The following is a 21,919-nucleotide window of genomic DNA, read 5'->3' as shown; positions in this document are numbered from 1 at the left end:
ATGTACCGAATCAACAGCCACCATCGCACAAGATAGCCCAACTGACCATTCACTTCACCTGCCTGCTTATTCCTCCTCCTCATTCACGACACAGATAAGCAGCGATACATACATTGGACCTACACACGTCGTATGACGCTGCACCCCTGCCAAGACGGGAGCTCAAGCTTTGCGGGGGAACGCCATAGACGCAGATCGGACCGGGGTTGTGGATGGAGTGGAGTGGTACACAACGGGTGCCGAGTGGTGGAGTCATACAATACCGTTGCGGGAGTGGAGTGATCTGATCGATCGCGTGAGATTTTAACCAAAAACAGGTTTTATATATCTTCTGCACTGCATAGGTATAGTAGGTATGAACTCAAAATGACTAGGCCTTCATCTCCTATACACCACCTACACTCTCCACCAACTGTATGCCCCCGAGAGTTCGAAGTAGTATTAAGCATTTATGAGGTATCAAGGGCTTACCTTCGAGCAGTCCTTGTTCGTCGTAGTAATAGTAGTAGTAAGTAGTATTAATTTACGACCATCGGATAACAGCCAGCTAAGCTGCAATCCTACCTACGGACTAACAGATACAGGATCGTGCCTAAAGTAACTCTTTTTATAGAGAATCAGCTAAAACCACGAGGTGGAAAAGGGCTAGCCCTCTATAGAAAAACCACGAGTCTCTCATGCCGGGGTATTTCAATGCCCTTACATACCCATCCTCGATCGCAGTACATAGTATTACTATCATATAAATAGAGTCCGCCGTTTATAAGGTAGATGCTTCAGCTCTCTTTCAAAAAGGTTCGGATTGCTACTATATATACATGAAATGCTACATAACTTACGGTAGCTATTCCACGGTTATATATTCAGCACTCTACAATCGAGACAGCATCTATCGCGCGCAGCTTATAGTATGCGCATCGCCTCCGGCAATGCGCTTTCCTAGAGATCTGTAGAAACATCATTGAGGTACTTTCTCAAAGCAAAAGTGACAGCCGTCACCTGCTGTGCCCTGCACTGCATCAGACAGTTTCCTATCAAAAACGGTGCGCAATGCAGGATCCCGATTCGGAGCCGAGACATTGTGCACCGCAACGATCGGGTCTCACAGAGAGTTGGGACGGGCCAAGTGGTGGTTTCCCAATCTATCTATTCGTCCCTAAATATGCAGCTACCCATGGCCACGCCCTCTTGCGACGATGATTCAAACGCGATGAATTGGGATATACTATCTAGTCGCACTAAACAATAGCTGAAATGCATAACCATTTGTAAATGCTAAACGAAGCCTTCTATGCATCTAAAACTCCTCGCTATGCTTCTAAGATAACTTGTGTCTAGAATTGGATGTGCCAGTGATATTTCTGTGAAAATGCAAGTGCAGGTGTGTACTAGCCTTTTCTCAACCTCAGATCCCCCGCTAGTATTGCCACTCAAGTCATAGTTCGTGGTCCATGCTTCCTTGCCTGTGTGTTGCTTTTATGTATGTAACTGTTGGTCTGCGCGTATGCGGCGAGCCCGCTATTATCCACGGGAACGTATCTGCTCGTTGGTGGTCGAACAGTTGGGCTCACTGCAGGCCTCTTAGTTTTCTTCGCCTTGTCCGCGTCCGCGTCTTCATCATCTGATATAAGATTGATGACGACTTTCAAATTTGAGGCCGGTTTGGTTGGTAACTTTGCAACTCCCGTTCTTGATGTCTGAATAACCCGATCCTCAAATCGCCTCTTTTGAGCAGATAATGAGGATTCCGCTGATCGTGGAATCTCCTTTTCAGGTATCGGTCTTGGCCTCAACGCTGGAGTAGGAGAGTCAGTATCCGAGTCTTCGGAATCGGATTCTCCCTGTAAGTATCCATCCGACTCTGAATCAGCATTTTCATCAGCAAAGTATCGTGGGTTTAGTAATTGAAGCTCCTGTTTCATAGCCTGCAGGGATTCTGTCAAGTGCCCTGAATCCACGACTTTTCCCTTCACTTCTGTGGAATCTACATTGTTTGATTTCGAAGCTCGTCGACTAGTCGACAGCGCTGCTTTGCTCGCTTTCCCAGGGGGCACAAGCGATCTATTTCGTGACGCACTAACAGAGGAAGAGTTGCCCCTCTTGCTAGGATCTCTCTCTGACTCGGTCGTCGACAGGAAGGCTGATTTTCTCGTGGGGGGGACGATCCTCGTGTCTTGTACCATGCTATGGGGTCGTTTTAAAGAAGATCTTTCACTGCTCGTGGAGTCATTGCTATGGCTACTTGCTGCACCCCCTGACTTGACACTTACCCGGGTGGCAGGCTTAGCGTGAGCTGGTTTACGTATTTCAAAAGACCTTGGGAATCGACTAAAAGACTCTTTAGTAATTGGTTCATCAGAAGATTCACCGGAAGATTCATCCGAGTCTGGAATAACAATCCGTGGTACATCTTTGACTTTCGACTTGTTTGAGACCAATGGATCAATTCGAGCGTTGTTCGTGGAAGAAGTTCTTTGTGGTGGGTTAGAGTTCTCATTAAAAGACGATGCCCTTTTCCCGAATTGTGTGACTCTTGACTTGGGGTGCTCAGCTAATGTAGAGAGACAACTCGAGCTCAGAGTATTCGGAGCACTTTTGACCCAGGCATCTCGGAGTGAAAGCCCTAACGCGAGGGAAACAGTTCGCGCAACGCTGTTTCCGATAATCCGAAGGTGCTGGGGCGGTGTGCCTACCAGCACTTCTGTATCTGGAAAACTCTGTGCTTGTTGACATTCCGAAATCGAAATAGTGCGGTGCTCGTCCCAATGTAGGCATCTTCCCACATGGGCATCGTTGGGAGACACGAGTGTGACAACTGTTGGAAATGGGTCGGTCGGAATCATGCGGCCCCAACCTTTTGCACCATGCTGATAGAACCGCCTCAGCGTTCCATCCTTTGAAATGAATGGAAAGAGTTCCATTTCCTCCTTACTCATAACACCCTTACCATCATCCCATGCCTTCGCAAATGTCATACCGTAAGGGCGGGTCGGAATAGCTCTCATCTGTAGTTTCAATGTTACTGTCATTCCGATTGGAGTGACATGATATGGGAACGGGATACACTGATAAGTTTGCCCATCTCCTATGTCAGGGAGGTCCCGACATGCCTCTCCCGCAGTGACGTACTTAAAAGGGGTAGGAACATGCAAACGTCGCCCAAAGAGCTCCCCATTTGCAAGCTTTCCAAGTCCGCGATGCCCGATATTTGGGGGGTGGGAATGAGACAAGCGTGGATGTTCGGGAGGCTCAAGGCCCGGTGCTGTAACAGATACGAATAATCGACTTCGTGCCTGCGGACTACCACAACTCCAGGAATCTATCACAAATAACCGGACTTGATAACCTATGCCAACAATTGCACAGATCAATTGAGAAAGAACGTCTTCATTACGACCTCGTCCTTTCTGTGCCATATTCATAACGTTTTCTAGTACCGGGTATTTTGGGCGGTAGAAATCGATATACGCAGCCACAGAAGCAACAAGAGACTGATTTCTGAGCCCCTTTTCAGCATCCCTGTGATTGTTCAGTATGGAAAATCCCTGGCACGGGCTCCCTGCGGAGAGGACATCTACATCCCCAGGCGAAGGAATCAAATCAGAGTTCTGTGGGTTTCCAGCCATCGCCTGGATTAATAAATCATTGACGGATCCATGAAATAACTTCGTACTCGTTGGGGTTTTGAGATTTGCGTAGTACGTATGGATTGCTGCAGGCATGTTATCGACGGCCCACTCATTGTGGACGGCGCCACCCTCTTCAAGGCCTCGTCCCAGATTCCCGCCACCGCAGTAGAGATCCATACCCCGAAGCTGTGTCTTTCGCGGTGGAGCTGATGGGTCAAAACCTTGGATTAAGCTTTTTGGGGTGTTCGGCACGATAGGTTTCAAAAGGTAACCAGTTCCTGATTCAACATATCGACATGTGATGTAAAATGCATTCCCAGTACCATCTCTGCTGTACGGTGCCGGAATGTTGTTGCTCTTGATATCATCCTCGCTATAGAATCGGACAAGACACGTTTGCTTGACCTTCGAAGCAAGAACCTTTTCGGTCTTATCCGTATAAACGAGCTCATTCGGCCTGCCACTCCGATCTATATCTCGTCTTCGCCAAAGCTGTCTCAAGATCACATTCCATCTGTTACCATCAGCCTCATAGCGAACAATTTCGTACGCTTCCAGGCCGTGCTTCTTATGGCGTGGTTCCACGAGAACAGTCTGACCAATTTTAAATCGAGGTGCAAGACCCAGTGATCCGCCAGCTTGGCGGGCTCGGAGATGCTCGCACTGCTTGTGATCTTCCTTGCAGGTCACATAAATTTCGTTTTCGAGATAAGTTTGTCGGATGAAAAGTTGTCTTGCGGAATTTGGCGGCTGAGGATCCCAAGATACTGAGACAACATCTAATATTTCATCTGTGGTAATTTTGCCGGTTTTGCAGGTGCAGTTGTCGGACAAGAACAATTCGTTGGCGAATGGGTATCTCATCATGGCGCAAGATGTATCTGATGGCCTGTAAAGCCACAGAGCATCAAAAGAGCGCTCATCCCCATCATCGTGTACGCCTTGTACGTAGACATACCAACAGTTATCGAGCGCTTTCCATTTACTGATCTCATCTTTCCAGACCGAATCAGCTCCATCTTTAGTCACCGAGAGGACGTCACCAACGTTTATGTTTTTGACTTTGTTTTCATGTTCAAGTTTCTCCATTTCGGTGGTCTTCTCCTCAACTCCAGTTGTCCTGGCTGACGGAATTTCCGCAAACAAACCACTGAGACTGGAAGTTGGGGTGAGATTTAGACCTTTGCAAAGTGCCAAATGCTGGGTATGGGTAACGCTGTTGAACTCGACCGACTTGAGATGGTGTCCGAATTTCATGTGCTTGAAGCATTCATAGATATACGGAGTAACCACAGTTTTGGATTCTGTGATCTGCTGCATAGGAATGTGATTCATCTCCATAAGCTCTGCCCATATTGGATTTGACATAAGCTCTGAATCGACGCCCATGGCTTCTTTCCACAAGAATCTGATATTGGCAGAGATCGGTTGCCTGAAGTCCGCTTTTCCGTACTTCTGACGCCATTGCTGGTAGCCAGATGAGGATGCATGCATCTTTTCAAGCCATTGTGAAAAGCTGGTGCGAAAGTCGAATACTGAGACCTCGTATTTATCGAATGTGTGACAATAGTCCACAAAATGCTTAGACAGGTCTGCCAACCACTTGAACCCTGTATGGAAACGAAAGTATTCTGGAGCAGGGGCTCCTAAACGGTAGTATATATTTTTCTTCAAGTTAAGGTGGGATTGAAGCCAGATGCTGTCTCCAACCTCATGCTCGTCTTCTCCGTAGTTCCCAATGGAACAAATATTGAACGGAACAGCCTGGACGTAGTGCCTTGAATTTCCTAGACTTAATACTCCGTCAAATAGAAATTCGCTGGATTTATGCTTCGAAGAGAGGTGGTTCAACGGTCTCATCTCGAATGGATTGAACTTATTATACGGTAAGTAGATGGAAAAGTCGGATAGCACAAACTCCACATAATCATCATCGGTTGAGCCCAGAATGGATGGAGGCTTTCGGCCAGAAGCTGTACTGGCTGCAATTTGTTGACTTTTGAACTCTTGCAGTAATTCTTGGACTGCAACTTGCTCTTTGGAAATGGGAAGAGGTGGTATGTTCCCGGTGTAGCGGGACTTTGGCACCGAAAGCTCCGAGACCTTGATATGTTTCAGGTTTTGGGAATTTTGTGGTCGTTCAGAGAATGGTATGATTTCATGCATGGCCTCTTGTGCCATGAGGTCGTTTTCAAGCGGCCATTCCAAATCTACCATGTCTACATCGCTGCTGGCCGTAGAAGATTCCATTGGAGTTGAACTTGCTTGTAGATGTTCAGGTAGAGGAAAACGATCTGTGGCACCTTTCTTCAAGCCTGAAGACCCATGTTGTACAGAGTTGTTCTGATTGTCCACCACTTCTTGTTCTTCGTACTGCGCTTCGAGTTCGGCCTGGGTCTGGTCGGCAATTGGCACTTGAGGCTTTGAGGATGGAGGCATCTCCAATTGGGCATCGTAATACCGTTCAATTGGAGAATTGGGAGTCTGCCCCTCGTCTTCGCAGGCTTCGGACCGGTCAGTCTTGACTATCGTGAGCCCAGAATTGGCAAGCAGACGACGTACCTAGCAGAGGTGGAGACATTGCTCCTGAATGATAGCAGAAATCATATAACGGTAAATAACAGGTGTCGACTCGAGGTCAACAAACGCTTTTCGAGTTTGAGTGTCCAGCGAAATTGGAATTGGAATAGGAAATGAAAATGAAATTGCTTATATAAGTGAATTGGAGATGCGAGAAATATTTGCGCCGCCAAACGCGCACTTTCAAGTAGGTTGTATATTGTTTTAATAATTGTATATTCCCATGACGAAGGGAGGGCTAGTCGAAGGGGACAAAGAAGTGACAAACAGACAATCGCATTTTCGTTTTCAGACCTCGGGGCTGGTTGTCGAGGTTGTATTGCTGAATCCATCATAGCTTCGGATGCGCACGGTTGAACCCGTTGGAAAAGGGAAGGATGACCAACGACCCCGCTGACCCACTTTTCAGGTCCTATCTATACCCCACCACACATCTAAAAATAGACCTGCATTCATCAAGAGCTTCATTTGAAAGTGATCTTAAGTAAATCGCAAATACAACTTCTTACTGCCTTGTGATTTTAGAAAAAACATCTCGACTTCCAAGTCAACCTTTGTAAAGACAATTGACACCTTCATGAAGTGATGGCAAGGGAGGAAGACAACACGTTTGTTTACCCTTGGATTGTGTTCGATTCTTAGGTTGCTCTTCTACGAGTATATACTAGAACGCATTCAGTCGTCACTCTGATTTTAGTATTGTCTCACTGGGTAGAAAATTGTAAACAATTCGCATTGCTACCCGCTGCTAGGTACATCTCCATAGATGCCTAGAAATAAAGCCCCAACGCCATTCGCTGTGCATAATTAATCCATAACGCCTTTCCTACAAAATCAAAGGTCAAATCGATTCCATGTCCGACCTAGCATAACGCCTGTTCCGCTGGGTAAACATCCGCATACATAGCCAGCATTTCCTCACTGAAACAATCCAACTCTATAATCGTGAACCGTCCTTTCCATCTCCTCTGGAAAGAAGAGTTTCGGTACTCCTTGCTGAGTCCATTCTTCCAAGCCACGACTTCAACGTTCCACCCCTTCTTGAGCGCTCGTTCGACAGTCTTGAGAAATCCACCAGAATATTCCGCCTCTGCCGCGTCTCCACTGGCCAAAACCATCGTTCCTGGTTCACTGTCCAACAGGCTCTCAAGCATCTTCATCTGCAATAGCTCATCGACAGCCTGTTCTGCCCGGGCCATGCTTCCCACGGTGAATGTCTCACTACCGCTTGAGTACCCAGAAGTCGTTGCATACCCATTGCCAGTGCCACGCCGGGCTTTGTCCTTTGAAGGCGTAACCTTGGGTTTGATGACGGGTTCCAAAATGTTTAGCTCGTAGTCGCATTTTCTTGCCTCCCTCATGTATAGTGGCAATTGATTTGATTTGCCCACATAAGCCGTATTATGGGATCCCACCAAGATTCGACGTGAAGCATTCCTGTCTCTTTCTAATATAAAGGCGAGAGCCTTATATGATATTGGTGGCGACTTGACGTTTCCCTTGATCTCTCTGTCGAGCTTCAATCGTTCGGTAAGCCCAATTATTATGTTGGAGCAGTCGACAAATACATGGAGGGTTTCCGAACCAGCATCGATTGGATGTGTGGCATCTATGGACCTCTGTAGTTTTCGCACCTTCTGCTTTAATTTGTCTTCTTGCTCAATCTGCGTACGTGTATACTTAGGTCGTATAGCTGTACGAGAGTATTTTTCGAAGTATGCAGCAGGCTTGGGCGAAAATTTAGGTGGCGGAGGTCCATCGTCCTGATTTTGGGGGGTAACAGAAGCTGGAATTAGAAGGCGTTTAGTCGAAAGCCCTACCCTGGATGTTCCAGCTTTTTTCGTGCTGTTCTGTGACCTTAAGAAATAGCGGCCAGTGGGAGTAGGGGTCGTGGGGCCCTCGATATCTGCTTGATCTGAATCATTATTTGCGAGTGACACATTATGGCTTCTTCGTCGTGACTCTGTGAGGTTCAATCCACCCGGGACCTCATCCTTCCAACGGACCTCTTTACTGACAAAGTCCTCAAAATCCACAGCTTCAACTGAGGCATCTTCCGGGGGTGTAGATTCAGCCGTGGAACAGTCGGATTGCGCAGAGGACGAAGAGGAGGAGGTACGGGTTGCGGACGGATCAAGTGGCAAACCAAGTTGCTGGTAGATGCGATTGAAGTCTCCTAAACCCTCAGGCGTGGAGGATGTAGGATCGCATGTGGATGACGATAAGGCGAATTTGGAAGTCTCATTCCCGCTGAGTGGTTGCGATTCATATCGAAAGGAATGTAGGAAGTCCTGCGCAAGGCGGAAATCCCATGGGTTACTTGTATCTATGTCCATTATGTCTGGAAAGATCAGCAAGTCAAATAGCAAAACCCCACATTAGGACATACATTTTGATGGTAGGTAGCCAAGGTAGGTAATAAATGTCGGTATTCATAGCTGTTGGGTTGTAGTGTAATAAGTTGTGGTTGTAAGTTGCAGGAGTCATTGACATCGGAGGGGAAGCCTTGGCCTTATCGAGCTTATGTAAGCGCTTGAATACGGATGTGGACTATGGATCACCCCCCCCGTACAATCGCCACCCACTAGACAGACAGAGCCGCAGTAGCCAGACGAAGACATTACTCAGTATTATTCTTGTTGTAGCTTGAACTTCTACCCATTGATAAGCCTGAGTTTCATTCGCTTCTACCATTTCTGCACATTGACATCTACTCTCCAAGCTCAAGCCGAGGGAATATGGTAAGAAGGAAGACATTTTCAATATTATTCGTCGGATAGAAGGTGCTGGGCACAGGACATAATTTGGTTTCATTTGTACCAGTGGGTCACTACGGTTTTCATACGAGTATCGCAACTTCCCAAGATCACTTTTGTCAAAATTTCCTTCTCCCAGACGAAACCACATATCAATTTCGCTCAGATACTTTAGTCCAGCAACTGTCAAGTCCCACCACAAATCCCTGATATTGCTGAATCTCTCACCCACCCAAATAACAATTAGATTTTTACAAGACAGCATCAAGGTTTTGGGGGGTATGTCGGCTGCTGGTATTGCGGCAAGAAAGCCTCCCCTTCGTGAACCGTCATTGGATCTTTCGGCTGCTGCGGAACTTGTTCATAGCTCATCAAAGATGATGGTGAAAGCTGTCCTCCTGGTGCTCCAGCATCAAACCGTAGGAGTGAACCGTTGACTGCAACGTGTTTCCCGGCCCCAGTCTCCTGAAGCAGGATATCAGGGACCGAGTATACATATCCAGGCGCACCACTCTTATTGTTCATGGGAGCAAGGATATTTAAAAGGAGGGAGCTCGACCAATGGGACGTGGTGAGCAGTCTGAGACTCAACCATGCTATGCCAAACAGAACCAGGGCAAGGAGACACAGAAACATCTGCAGATACGAGATAGCCGGCTTCAATACACCCCTCTCTACCGTGACGAGAGAAGGGTCGATGCTGACGATATACCCACGCGCGAGCAGCAAGTCGTTCATGCGTTCCGAATTCATACTCGCCCATTCATAAATCGTCTCGTCCAGTGCGGTTGCACTGAGGTTCGATCTTCCATCTCCAAGGCCATTCAGGATGAGTACAGCAGACGTATCGACTTGGCCGAAGAACTGTTTTGGTCTTCCTAGTTTCGCAAGTACGCAGTCCGTTCCGGTGACTACGCCGCCATATGCGACATTCGAGTAAGCCGCATCGCAAAGTGCGAAGGGGGTAGGAGCCACCGGAATGTTTTCAGATCTCACGACGGTGATGTTTGTGAGTGTGATCCGGAGCAGTGAGTATGCTGCTTCTCCACCCACCTCGGGTGTAAGATACTCCCAAGTGACTTGCGTAGTAGTCACATTATGAGCATCGTTGGTTCCGAACAGAAAGCTCTTATCGTTACTTTGTGCACTCTGAATGGAATTCGAGAGACGTGTAAGAAGTGGAGCCTGCTGCTCCGTGATGTTGGTGCTCCATGTCCTCTTCAAGATATCCGTCAATTCATAACTCGAAAATGGGACACTGGGCACTGTTAACATTGTGGTCCGAAATGTCGTTTCGATAAAGGTATGTCGTCTCGTTCCCTTTGTGATGGTAAACATTTGCTTCATCATAGCAGTGCCGCCTCCTTGACCGAACGAAGCCCAGATGTTTCTCTGTCGCTCAGGTTTTAGGTAGCGGGAATCGAACGCCTCATCCGACGTGTCATCCCAGTGTATTTCTGGCTGCCCAATAACGGCCCGGAGCAGTGGATCGACGAAAGTATTATTGACAGTACTGACCAACTAGTTAGTAAACACTGTTGCTGAAATTTCCCGCGAGCAGAAAGCCGAGCTCTCTACACCCGCGTTTTCAGCCTAGTTTTTGACTTACCAGTTCCAGTACTGCCCAACACCAACACCAACTTCTTGTAGGGGACAATCCATCGAAACCATAGTACCGTTCTGATCTGTTGTATACGACACCGACGCAGCGGTATCTGGGGACACAGAAAGCCCTTCTGCATCCAACCAAATCCTTCCCCCAACCAGTGTCTGTGTAGGCGTCGTGAGTTCAGCATTACCGCGATTGATATCTGAAGTCAAGGTGTAGTTTGATCCAGTCTTGTACAGATTTGCGCCAATCATATGCGGCATCTCCTGATCCAAATTGGCTAAATTATTGCGATTCATGTCTAGATTAACGATATATGCTCGGGTTTCCATCAACGAATTCTCCAGCGTTGAAGCAGACACATTCTGTGCCTGTATCACATACCCCGGCGCGTCGAAACCCCACAGTAATGTCCCATACAAACTCGATGCGCTGTATAAGATGGCAAAACAAAGCACTAGGATACTGCTGCCCGAGAATCCTTTCGAAGCTATAAAATGCGACTTTTGAATTATGTCCTCCATGAACATGAGGTAGCCCGTGAAAGCTTTCGCCTTGGCTGCAACGAGGCAGAAAAAATAATTTACTGCCATTGCGAGCAGGATCTGCGCGGCGCTGAAGATAAGTGATTTGATGGCATTATGATATATGGCCAGCTGAGAGTGGATGAATGAAGAAGAGGAAGTAATCATTTTGAAAACCTCACTTGATTATCGAACTGAAGAATAGCAGAATGAGAACAGAACAAGGTGCAGAGAACACGGCACCGAGAGAGATAATAGGCATATCATTAAAACTCACGACTTATCTTTGACGAAATGCTTGGCTTCAGCTGAGATGCGCGTGCATCTCGCACGACAACTTTGTTAAAGCGAGTGGTTGAGGGTTCTCGGTGGCGTACAATATACTTGGCGATACTGCCTTTTTCGGCCACTCGACCAGCCATGCAGCAACAACACCAGGCGGTGGCCCTATATTTATACCTTTGGTTTTAAAGTATGCCTAGCAGGTTTGAAGATGGTCAGTTTTTGAGTTATGCTTCAATTTCGAAGGTCATCTGCGTAAGGAAAATGAGGCCCAAGCGGGAGCTGAATAGATGCGTCTTCACTTCCCGAGGATATTTTAACATTCAGCCTCACTGCGCATGGCATGTACCCAGCTCCCACGTGCAGAACCTTCATACATGTACCCGACGGACTGGTACCTTCTGTAATGCTACAGTCCGATCAGCCTCAGCCTTCATGTCGTGGTGGTCAAAACTTCGATAAGGCTTTCTTCGGGTCCAGGCTTCAGACTGGGCGTTTCGGCTGAAAATCATAATGATTAGCACCCCCTTATGAGATTCGTCCGCGTGCAACCAAAACATATATCTTTAACAATTCCATAAAAACCAAATCTGAATGATTCAAAAGAACAACTGCAGCCAAAAAGATAAACATAAGCAATCAAGGCTCCAGGAGTCACAAAAAGTCCACGCATTACCTCTGGAGGTAGTATGTCAGGAAGACTGCATATTGGGGTGGTAAAAGAGGATGCATTCTATGTGAAGCTCTGAGGGAGCCCTGATATGTAGGTAGGATATACTAGCGTGGCACTAAGAAAGGAATGTCCTGAGGATACACGTGAGGGATATACGTGACATAGTAGCTCTACCAATAAAGAACCAGCCCCCTCCCACGCCTGCGCTATCATGTGTTGCTTTACGCGGCGCGGGACCTTAGTCCGGATAAAGCAGATAGTTATGCTCGTATGCTGGTTTGGAAGACAATGCAACCACGATCGAGTGTTTTTGCCATGTGACAATGGGACGACTCTAGACTTCTGCAAAAATGCGTCGAAAAGGATTCTTCTGTAGACCTGGACTTATGTCAAGTTACTGTTACACGACGCTAAATAAACACTTTCGAGTTGAAGATAAAGGCAAGGTATAGGACCAAAGCAACATGCAATTCAAGAAAGTCATTCTGAGAAGCTAATACTAGTTACGACTTACTTGGTTTAACGGTAAAGAGAACGTGGAACATGGGATTTCAAACAGCTGGGTTCAAGGTAATGCCGCCCTGGAAATTGTCACATGAAAACCCAAGCAATTGGAGAATTTTGACCAGTAATAAACTATGGGAAATAATATAGCAATGCAGATTGAAACAATCGGAGCTCCAATATACAACTAAAATATAATAGAACCCAATTCAAGTTGTATAAATAAACTCTCGAGCTTACGTTTTAGAAAACTTTTATGATATCCTAAAAAAAAGCTAGAAACTTATGCCCCCCCCACCCCCCCCCCCCCCCGGGAAAAAAGCAGATTCGCAATCAATCTGGTAAGAGCAAACAAATATCCAGCTCCAACTTGCAAACCCACTCGGTATATTTATAAAGAAGAATAAGAAATTGTATGCATATCTTCCAGTGCCCTAGCTAGCTGGGATTTTAAAAAACAGAAATCGATAAGCCAAGATCGACAATCGAAATAAAGTTTTATAGATAAGTACAGTAAGAAACGAATGGAGGCTTCACCTACTTAGTCGGCAAGCTATGACGTCTGTGACAATCATTTATGAACAAAAGGAGGGGGCGGGACGTATAATAGGAAAGGCGTGGACAGCTATCACTGACTGACACGGGCTGCAAAGCTTGCTTAGACGCTATGCCATTTTCCCATCTACATCGCATTAAAGTTTGAAATATACACTACCATTATTACGCGTACATACCTATATATTTCTAGCTTTACTTCATTTCCACTTTTCGTTTCGTATTCTTATTATATCATCAAGGTAGGTAGGGTAGGATAGGATTGCTACCTTACAGTATGCTTGCACTCGCGTACGTAAAGTGGAGGGAGTATCGTATTATATGCATAGAAAACTGCATGCGGATGGATGAATGAATGCCGCCATCCTTTTCATACTTATATTTTTATCGCGCGCTTTATTTTGGATTCGAGTACGAAACGGAGTACAGTAGCGATGCGATTCCTGGCAGGCGGGCGGCTATCTCGCATATTGTTTATCTTTATCTTTAGGTATGGGGCCCTGTAGCAGCGGTAAGGCATATTACTCGATCGGTAAACATGCAATGCGGGAGCGGAGCGTACTGTACGGAGTATGAAGTGGTGGAGGGGAGGGTCATGTCATGATCGTCTGATAATTGTACCTGATTGTACCTAATGTACCTAATTGTATTCCATCTGGTGGGTGGGTAATAGTTGGTCTTCCTTTTTAGCTTCCTTTAAACAATTAAAGAAAGTTAAAGATGCCGTCATGAGGATTCTGAATGAATGGATGGATGGAGATTTACCGTATTGTTGGGGGATTGTTCACGGCTGGTACCTACCTAGGGAATCGATAGTTAGAGGGCGGACGGGATCTTGCGGTTGTTGCACATGATTAGGAAACATGACCTTCCTTCCATTATTGAGACGAGATGAAATTCTTGCTATTGTAGAGTTATTCGGTGATAAGAAACCATTAATAAGTCGGGCTTAATAATCCAAGCAATCTAGCTGATGAAAGGATCAAGTGATTCCGAAACGCTTCAAAATTGCGATATCCAGATCTGCCCCTCCTTCCGAGGGAGGGGCAATGCTGCTGCAGATGGCTCGGAGAATATTTACCCCTTTTCAGGCACAGGCACAGGCACGGCCGAGAAGCGAAGAGGTTTACATGTCATGTAATCCACTCCTTGCTTCATTTGCACGTTTGCATATCGGCTGTTCCTCCAAGATCCCTTCCACACGAATACTTAGTCGCTCTCGGAGATATCGCCGCATGCAAGTGCCTATAGTAACATAACATACGGTAGAGTATGCAACTTGCCAGGCCAGGTGATATCCTGAATCTTGTGCGTCCACTACCGTATCGACACTTACCTGCGAAAGGTCAGATAGGATCAAGAGTACAGAATATGGGGGATTAGTTTACGTACTACCTTTCCCACCACCCCTCTCGAAGCTCACGATGCAAGCCCGTCGTCCACCGATCCCTTCTTAGTCAGGTACAAGCGGAAAGAAATGGCTAGTGAAAAGACGAAAAAAGCATATAAATCCATTTAAAACTAAACTTAAAATGCCAAAGTCACTATACAGTCAAATTCGACATTCAAACCCCCAAAACCAGCTTCAGGAATGCGAATAACTCACTCATTGAGTCTCACTTACTCACTCACTGCGCCACCCTACTGCAGCCATGTCCTCTTGAGTCCATCTTTTCCACGTGCTTGGTGGGTTTACGGTTCCTGATATTGGCCGTGCGCCTTCGTATCACTGCACTGCTATCTTCAGACAGGGACTGGACTGGTGGTACGGATCGATGGGAAAAGGCCTCTTTTTGAGGTAAATATTGATGATTTATATATCCCGTGAGCGTACCTGTACATCGACTTGTCGCACAGGAATAGGAACAGGAATAGCGCTTGAAATGAGATTAAAACCGTAAATAGACGATTTGTGATGCAAAAGTTCCAGGTTGTTCTTGATGTTGGAAGAGGGGAGAGAAGCTGAAGAGAGGAGAGACAAGGCCCCTCCCCTGTACGCAGTCAGTAATCGCTCCCCTGGCTGCCATTGTTTCATATGACCCGCTCTTCCCACTATGAACGAACGAACATCAACTTCCCCAACACGCTTCATATCATTACACCTTATTCTCACCTCACAAACTGCGCCCTCCACCATCAACACTCCTTTCCGTTGGCGCAAATCCCTCACCAAGATCAAGCACCATAGTTGGACATTGATAATATCCTTCCACTCCCGCGTCTGAAGTCCGCACTGCACTAGCCAACGGCTTCCAGCAGTTCAAGGGTCCAGTGGGTGTGGAATATTTGCGACAAGAGTCAGACAGCATTGACGCCACGAGCTCCAACACGCTCTGAATCATCACCACCACCCTGATTGAAGGACCAGACGACTCACCGTTCTCGTACAGCACCTCGATCCATTGAATTGCTCGCTGGCCGGCATTGAGATACCACTCGTTCCCATCAGAAGCCTCGGATTCTCCACCGGAGATTACGGCGCCGACGACGACGACCCTCGCGCGTCAACATATATCCTCTATCTCTGCAGATTTACGACCGTCGAAGCGCATGCCGTTTCTCGAAATTCCAGCTCCGTAGGTTCGATTGAATTGGCGCTACCGAATATCGCTACAGTCAACAGCCTTTGTTCTTTCAAGACATCTCACATCGGATAGCCGTGAAACTTCACCAGCACTAGGAACACCGAAACCTTCTTGAAATTCCTCCCATCGATTTCAATTGTGCTCCGTGAGCACAGTAATGAGCGTCATGCTCCAAACCCCTTCGCGGGCATCTACTGCCTCCTCATCCTCCTTTCAACCCGTATCACGCCAGAACACAATGTCTTCCCACGATGGAGGGCGGTCTGTCCGCCAGTCGAAACGCTATTCTATGACTACTCTGTACATGTCCATGTCCGCAAATGAAAAGGACCTGGAAATCGAGGATGATCTTGCAAAGGGTACGAATCATTCGGTTCGAGTTGCTCGCTGATAAGGCACTAATGTTTTTCAAAGCCCAGAAAATACTAAGAGACTTGAAGTCCAAGATCTCATCGCAATCGAAGAAGAACTTCGTCTTAGAGAAAGATGTCAGATATCTCGATTCCCGAATAGCGCTACTAATTCAAAATCGAATGGCGTTGGAGGAGGTGTGCATATGAGTCCCAATGTATCTGTTCTTGAGCTGATATAAATAGCAAAACGAAGTTGCCAGCCATCTAGAAGATGCCGCGGATTTACAAGAGGGTTTCTTCCCAAACGACGAGAAGACCCAGAAATACGGAAATCTCCTCTTCCTTTTACAATCCGAACCACGACACATCGCCCACCTGTGCCGTCTTGTTACGATGGCCGAGATTGATTCTTTACTTCAAACAGTCATGTTCACGATATATGGAAATCAATACGAGAGTCGTGAAGAGCATCTACTCTTGACTATGTTTCAGGTCCGTAGATATCTGGTTTCCCAGTTCCCTCATTATACTAACAATTGTCTAGTCTGTCCTGACCTACCAATTCGACAACACCCCCGAATACTCTTCTCTTCTGCGCGCGAATACCCCTGTTTCTCGAATGATGACCACATATACACGAAGAGGTCCGGGGCAAAGCTATTTGAAGACAGTGTTGGCAGACCGGATCAACGGTCTGATAGAATTGAAGGATTTGGACCTCGAAATTAACCCACTCAAGGTCTATGACAGAATGATTGAACAAATCGAAGAGGACACCGGGAGTTTACCAGCTTCTTTGCCAAGGGGAGTGACTGCGGAGCAAGCCGCAGAGAATTCTCAGGTCCAAGCAATCATTGAGCCTCGATTGACGATGCTCATGGAAATTGCTAATGGATTTCTGACGACGATTATCGATGGCCTGGAGGAGACCCCATATGGGATCAGATGGATCTGCAAACAGATCCGAAGTCTCACGAAGCGCAAATATCCCGATGCCAACGACCAGGTCATCTGTACACTTATAGGAGGATTCTTCTTCCTACGATTCATCAACCCCGCAATTGTCACACCCAAGTCCTACATGCTTATTGATGGGACCCCTGCCGAACGACCACGGCGAACCTTGACCTTGATCGCTAAAATGTTGCAAAACCTAGCAAACAAGCCGTCATATGCCAAGGAACCTTATATGGCCAAACTTCAGCCTTTCATCCAGCACAACAAGGAGCGCGTGAACAAGTTTATGCTTGATCTGTGCGAGGTCCAGGATTTCTACGAGAGTTTGGAAATGGACAATTATGTTGCGCTATCCAAGAAAGATTTGGAGCTTTCAATCACACTAAATGAAGTCTATGCCACGCACGCGCTGTTGGAGAAGCATAGCAGCGACTTGAAAAAGGATGAAAATTCTCACTTGGCGGTCATCCTGGCCGATCTTGGGCCTGCCCCGGCCCAACTACCCCGGAAAGAAAACAGAGCGATTAACCTACCGCTCTTTAGCAAATGGGAGACTGCAATTGACGATCTCACTGCAGCCCTTGATATTACACAGGAGGAAGTCTACTTCATGGAGGCTAAGTCGACGTTCGTCCAGATCATGCGTTCGATCCCAACTAACAGCGCAGTCGCCCGAAGGCCACTGCGTCTTGAACGTGTCGCAGATGCTGCTGCAACATCCCGAAATGATGCAGTGATGGTTCGAAAAGGTATCCGAGCCATGGAACTACTCAGCCAATTACAGGAACTTCAGGTGATCGACAAGTCCGATCAGTTCGGTCTTCTTCGCGATGAAGTCGAACAGGAATTGCAACATCTCGGTTCCTTGAAGGATGGAGTCATTGTCGAAACCCAAAAACTCGATGAGGTCTTCAGAACAATTCGGGATCACAACGCATACCTTGTTGGCCAACTCGAGACTTACAAGAGCTACTTGCACAACGTCCGAAGTCAGAGCGAAGGCACAAAACGAAAACAGCAGAAACATCAAGTCTTGGGCCCGTACAAGTTTACACATCAGGCACTAGAGAAAGAAGGTGTCATTCAGAAGAGCAACGTTCCTGATAATAGGAGGGCGAATATCTATTTCAACTTCACAAGTCCCCTGCCTGGGACTTTCGTCATTTCCCTCCACTACAAAGGTAAATTTCCTTGAATTCTATGAAATTATCAACTGACTAACACTTCCAAAGGTCGCAATCGTGGACTTTTAGAACTCGACCTCAAACTAGATGATCTGCTCGAGATGCAGAAGGATAATCAAGAAGATCTCGATCTCGAATATGTCCAGTTCAACGTACCCAAGGTTCTCGCGCTCTTAAACAAGCGCTTTGCAAGAAAGAAGGGCTGGTAGGACAAGCTTTTCAAGAAGTCGACTCTGGTAGAGCCAGGATGTGGGCGGTCGTTTGTATTATGATATTTTGTTTAAGCAAGGGTGAAACGGATGGTTTGGGAGTTCTTTGACGAAATTTGGTTTAATACCTTGCGGCGCAGGAGGAGCGGCTTTATACCTCAGCAACTTTTTATTTCCTTATGTGCATTCCGCGTTCAACTTCGAATATTCTTGTCTTAATGGGTGGATGGATGGTCGAAGGAATTTTTTTTGTTGAGGTCTGGCTGGCTGGTCCGGGAGATAGGAGGATGAAAGGGATGGAATGAGGTTGTGCTGAGCTGAGCTTTATGTCTCGTCTCTTTTCTTTTGATATGATGATACCTGCATGGATATGATTGGGGGCTGGCTGGTTGGCTTTTAGGGTGGGATATGATAGGTGAAAGGGAGGGAGGCGGGATAAATGTAATATCATGAATGAGTATACTGTGTTTTGTGGGGTGGGTGACTGGATTGGCCTTGGTCAGCGAGCTATGTCTGTACCTTCCTAGTGGAAGAAGAAGAAAGTAATACTTGCGTTATGAGCTGTTTGTTAATTTAGACTCTTGAAGCGAGCTTTTTGGAGGATTCGATGTGATGCGATGCGATGCGAGCGAGCGAGCTTATCTGCTTAAGTACTCTGGGCAAATGAAAGATCGTGATGTCTGAGCCCCTCCCTGTACCTGCAATCAGCCGGCGTCACGTCTTTCACTCGGTTGAGGTACGGAAAACATTGGCCTATGCGGCTCTGTTGGGAAGATATTCACGGGCTGATACATCTGTAGATGAGGCAAGGGGGGCGAGTGGTGTCGCGTGTCGTGCATAATGCAATGTAATGCACCGAGCCGCTCCCATTGAGAACTCCGTTTGCACGAGCTGGACTTTTCAGATTTCAATGGGTATATCACTAGACGGTATGGAGTAAGCTTCCTTCCCTCGGCGATGGGATTTTGTAATTGCGGTGTTATCGGCTTGTTTTCAGTCCCTTGTTCCACACTCACAGTGAGAGAGAACTACTCTGCTCACGTACCATTGGTGTACGCACTATTGCTTCGCAAACAAGTAGAATCATCGACAAACCTTATTTTATCCCTTCCCTTCACGCATATCGTTCATGCGGCATCATAGCAGCACAGCACAGTTCCTTAGCCTCACTTTGCCTATTCCTCGCCGCAGCCTTACTCCATACGTCGAGTAAATCTCGCCGGGCGACCGACGTCCAGCTTTATATACCTATTATACACACCTATTTCCTTGCTCGAATTTAATTAATTGGTCTACTAAGCTATGGTAATACCAAAGAAACAAAATGCTTTGCCGGGTATTTGGACATCAGATATCTCTCAAAGCTTCTATGGGAATGTTAACACGCTCTCTAAGAAACTTAAGCCAAATCAGAGTCCTCGAGCCCCAAAAAATTACCGGCAGGGTGCCCCGAGGGCGAAGGAAAAGAAGAAATATTTACTGTCTTATGAAGAGGAACTCCATATAGCAGACCATGTCGCATTCCTCGCTCATGCAGAAGAAGGCGTTGAATTTGTCTCTGCTGTGGTTCTAGAGGAGATGAGCGACCCCCCGGGTTTCACATTCCGGCTTGCATCGAACCATACGCCTCGTCTTACTGTTGTCAATGGAATCGAAAGAATACTCGGGATCGTGCGAGACCATGCCAAGGCAGCTATGTTGGTAAACTCGTTTGTTAATCACTCACATAATGAAGTTTAACTCTCCATGAACCCAGGGAAACACAGGCAACAGTACCAGTCCCAGCTTTTCGAAGAGATTATCTCCTTTAGCGAGAAGCGTATTTACGGTCGCATGAGGACCCATCATTGGGTAAAGCCTGATCACTTCGGGAAAGGGGGGTCAAGTCTCCCACCGCTATACGTAAGGATAGACAGGATATTAGAGGGTATTTGGGGACCTGATGGACAGAAACTCGCCGAATTTGCGTCGCTCCGAGCATCAATCATCGCCCTACGAGATGCCCTCGAGAAAGTCGACCAAGAACATGCTAGAGATTCGACCAACCTTCTCAAAAATGCTATTCTCAAGAGCTACGACGTATCCAATCAAGGATCATCCAAATCTCTCGCGACTCATTTGCAAATCATGGGTCTCAAAGCGCGGATCTACGCCAGTCGAGAAGTGGCTGAAATCGACAAGCTTAGTAAATACTGGGGCATTTGCAAAGACCTCATAAGACTCAGTCGCCAACCGGAGACTAGGTCCCATTGCCAAAACTTGAAACTAGAAATATGCGACGCTTACCCAGCAAGTCAGCCACCCGGCGCAGCTGACTTGTGCTTTGTACATGGAGAGGTCCAGTTAATACTCTTCTACGAAAAATACGGGAACGACTTGCCGCCGCGTGCCATCGGCTCCAGCAAATCCGCATGCTTCCTATGTGATCTTTTCATCAAATATCATGGCCAATTCGGCATCTCGCATTCCCACATGAAGCTATATCCCAAATGGACTATTCCAGACAATAGTGCATGGATGAGCCAGCACCCTCAGCAACGGACAAAGTTTCGAGCGGTTATTCGTTCTATGGAGAATGAAATAGTTGGGTTGTTGGGGAAGAATGTCTATCATCAAAATGTCGCCATGGAGAGTCGAGCTCATGTGCTAATGCTGGAGAGATCGAGTATTGCAGCGTCAACTTCAACTTCAGTGGCCACTACCATGTCAGATGTACAGCAAATACCGAGGCCTCTGGCGGTACGTATAAGCAGCAGCGCCTCATCTTCGTCTTCAACAACCGTACAGCTCAATAGAAACCCCACAGCCCCCAATCCCTCTACTTACCAGCTCGAGGACCTGCCAGTCACTATTGACATTTCCCCTGCGACGAAGTCCTGCGAACTTACAGCTGGAATCGTCTCGTACTTCTTCGACTTTGAGGATATCGCTACTACTGGTGGTATGCTTTACATTGCCGATAATCCACGCCAGCATCGGGAGGAGAAGAGGGTGAGTGTAAATACTACTGGGTTATCGTTCGATTCTTCTGTTTGCATTCAAGCTGAGCCAGATTCGAGGCTTCTGACCTTTGTTGTTCATGCTGATGGGCAGCATGAGCTTGGAGTTTCTGTCACTTGGCACGGGCTGTGATTTTGAGACGGAATGGTTGATAAATATGCTGGCTTGCTTTCGATGAATTATTTACTTTTGCTTCGAAAATCTTCCTTATTCAGGGAGCGATACCTTCGGGTGGTATTGTCAGGATGGTGATTTTGGTGGCGGCTGTTCTGTGCTGGTATATCTACGCTTGGTAGTTTTTCATCCGGATAATGCAGCAAGCACCCTCCGCACCACGTTCATCGCATTCTCAAACATCTCAAGAATTGCCCAACGCGCGACTTACGGTTGTAGTTTGAAAGCCATCCTGCCCAAAAATAATTAAGGAAAAGAAGTGATGCGATGTGCATATAACGCTATCTTCTTTGCTTTCAAAACCGAGATGTAGTCCACTCTTTGCTCCGCGCTAAGGTAGATCTC

At 46.8% G+C, this 21,919-nt stretch overlaps 4 protein-coding genes across 4 annotated transcripts; 2 read left to right on the top strand and 2 right to left on the bottom strand.

The window, feature by feature from the left end:
* Positions 1 to 1,430: 1,430 nt before the first annotated feature.
* DMT1 (DNA (cytosine-5)-methyltransferase) lies at positions 1,431 to 6,210 on the bottom strand (the record flags this gene model as incomplete). The annotated part of the gene is made up of 2 exons (XM_031151584.1): positions 1,431 to 6,133; positions 6,192 to 6,210. The coding sequence occupies 2 exons, from the start codon at positions 6,208 to 6,210 to the stop codon at positions 1,431 to 1,433; spliced, it is 4,722 nt and encodes a 1,573-aa protein (XP_031003462.1).
* A 3,019-nt stretch (positions 6,211 to 9,229) lies between these two features.
* On the bottom strand, positions 9,230 to 11,167 carry LHYA1_G006648 (uncharacterized protein; the record flags this gene model as incomplete). The annotated part of the gene is made up of 2 exons (XM_031151583.1): positions 9,230 to 10,478; positions 10,575 to 11,167. The coding sequence occupies 2 exons, from the start codon at positions 11,165 to 11,167 to the stop codon at positions 9,230 to 9,232; spliced, it is 1,842 nt and encodes a 613-aa protein (XP_031003461.1).
* Positions 11,168 to 15,854: 4,687 nt separating this feature from the next.
* Positions 15,855 to 18,400, top strand: gap1 (GTPase-activating protein; the record flags this gene model as incomplete). The annotated part of the gene is made up of 5 exons (XM_031151582.1): positions 15,855 to 16,056; positions 16,112 to 16,245; positions 16,294 to 16,542; positions 16,595 to 18,188; positions 18,240 to 18,400. The coding sequence occupies 5 exons, from the start codon at positions 15,855 to 15,857 to the stop codon at positions 18,398 to 18,400; spliced, it is 2,340 nt and encodes a 779-aa protein (XP_031003464.1).
* Positions 18,401 to 19,702: 1,302 nt separating this feature from the next.
* Positions 19,703 to 21,532, top strand: LHYA1_G006646 (uncharacterized protein; the record flags this gene model as incomplete). Its single annotated transcript, XM_031151581.1, has 2 exons — positions 19,703 to 20,097; positions 20,167 to 21,532. The coding sequence occupies 2 exons, from the start codon at positions 19,703 to 19,705 to the stop codon at positions 21,530 to 21,532; spliced, it is 1,761 nt and encodes a 586-aa protein (XP_031003463.1).
* Positions 21,533 to 21,919: the final 387 nt, after the last annotated feature.

This window comes from Lachnellula hyalina, assembly GCF_007821495.1.
Source record: "Lachnellula hyalina strain CBS 185.66 chromosome Unknown contig00121, whole genome shotgun sequence".
Taxonomy (NCBI): Eukaryota; Fungi; Ascomycota; class Leotiomycetes; order Helotiales; family Lachnaceae; genus Lachnellula; species Lachnellula hyalina.
Note: the sequence above shows the minus strand (reverse complement) of the source record. Positions and strands in the feature narration are given on the sequence as shown.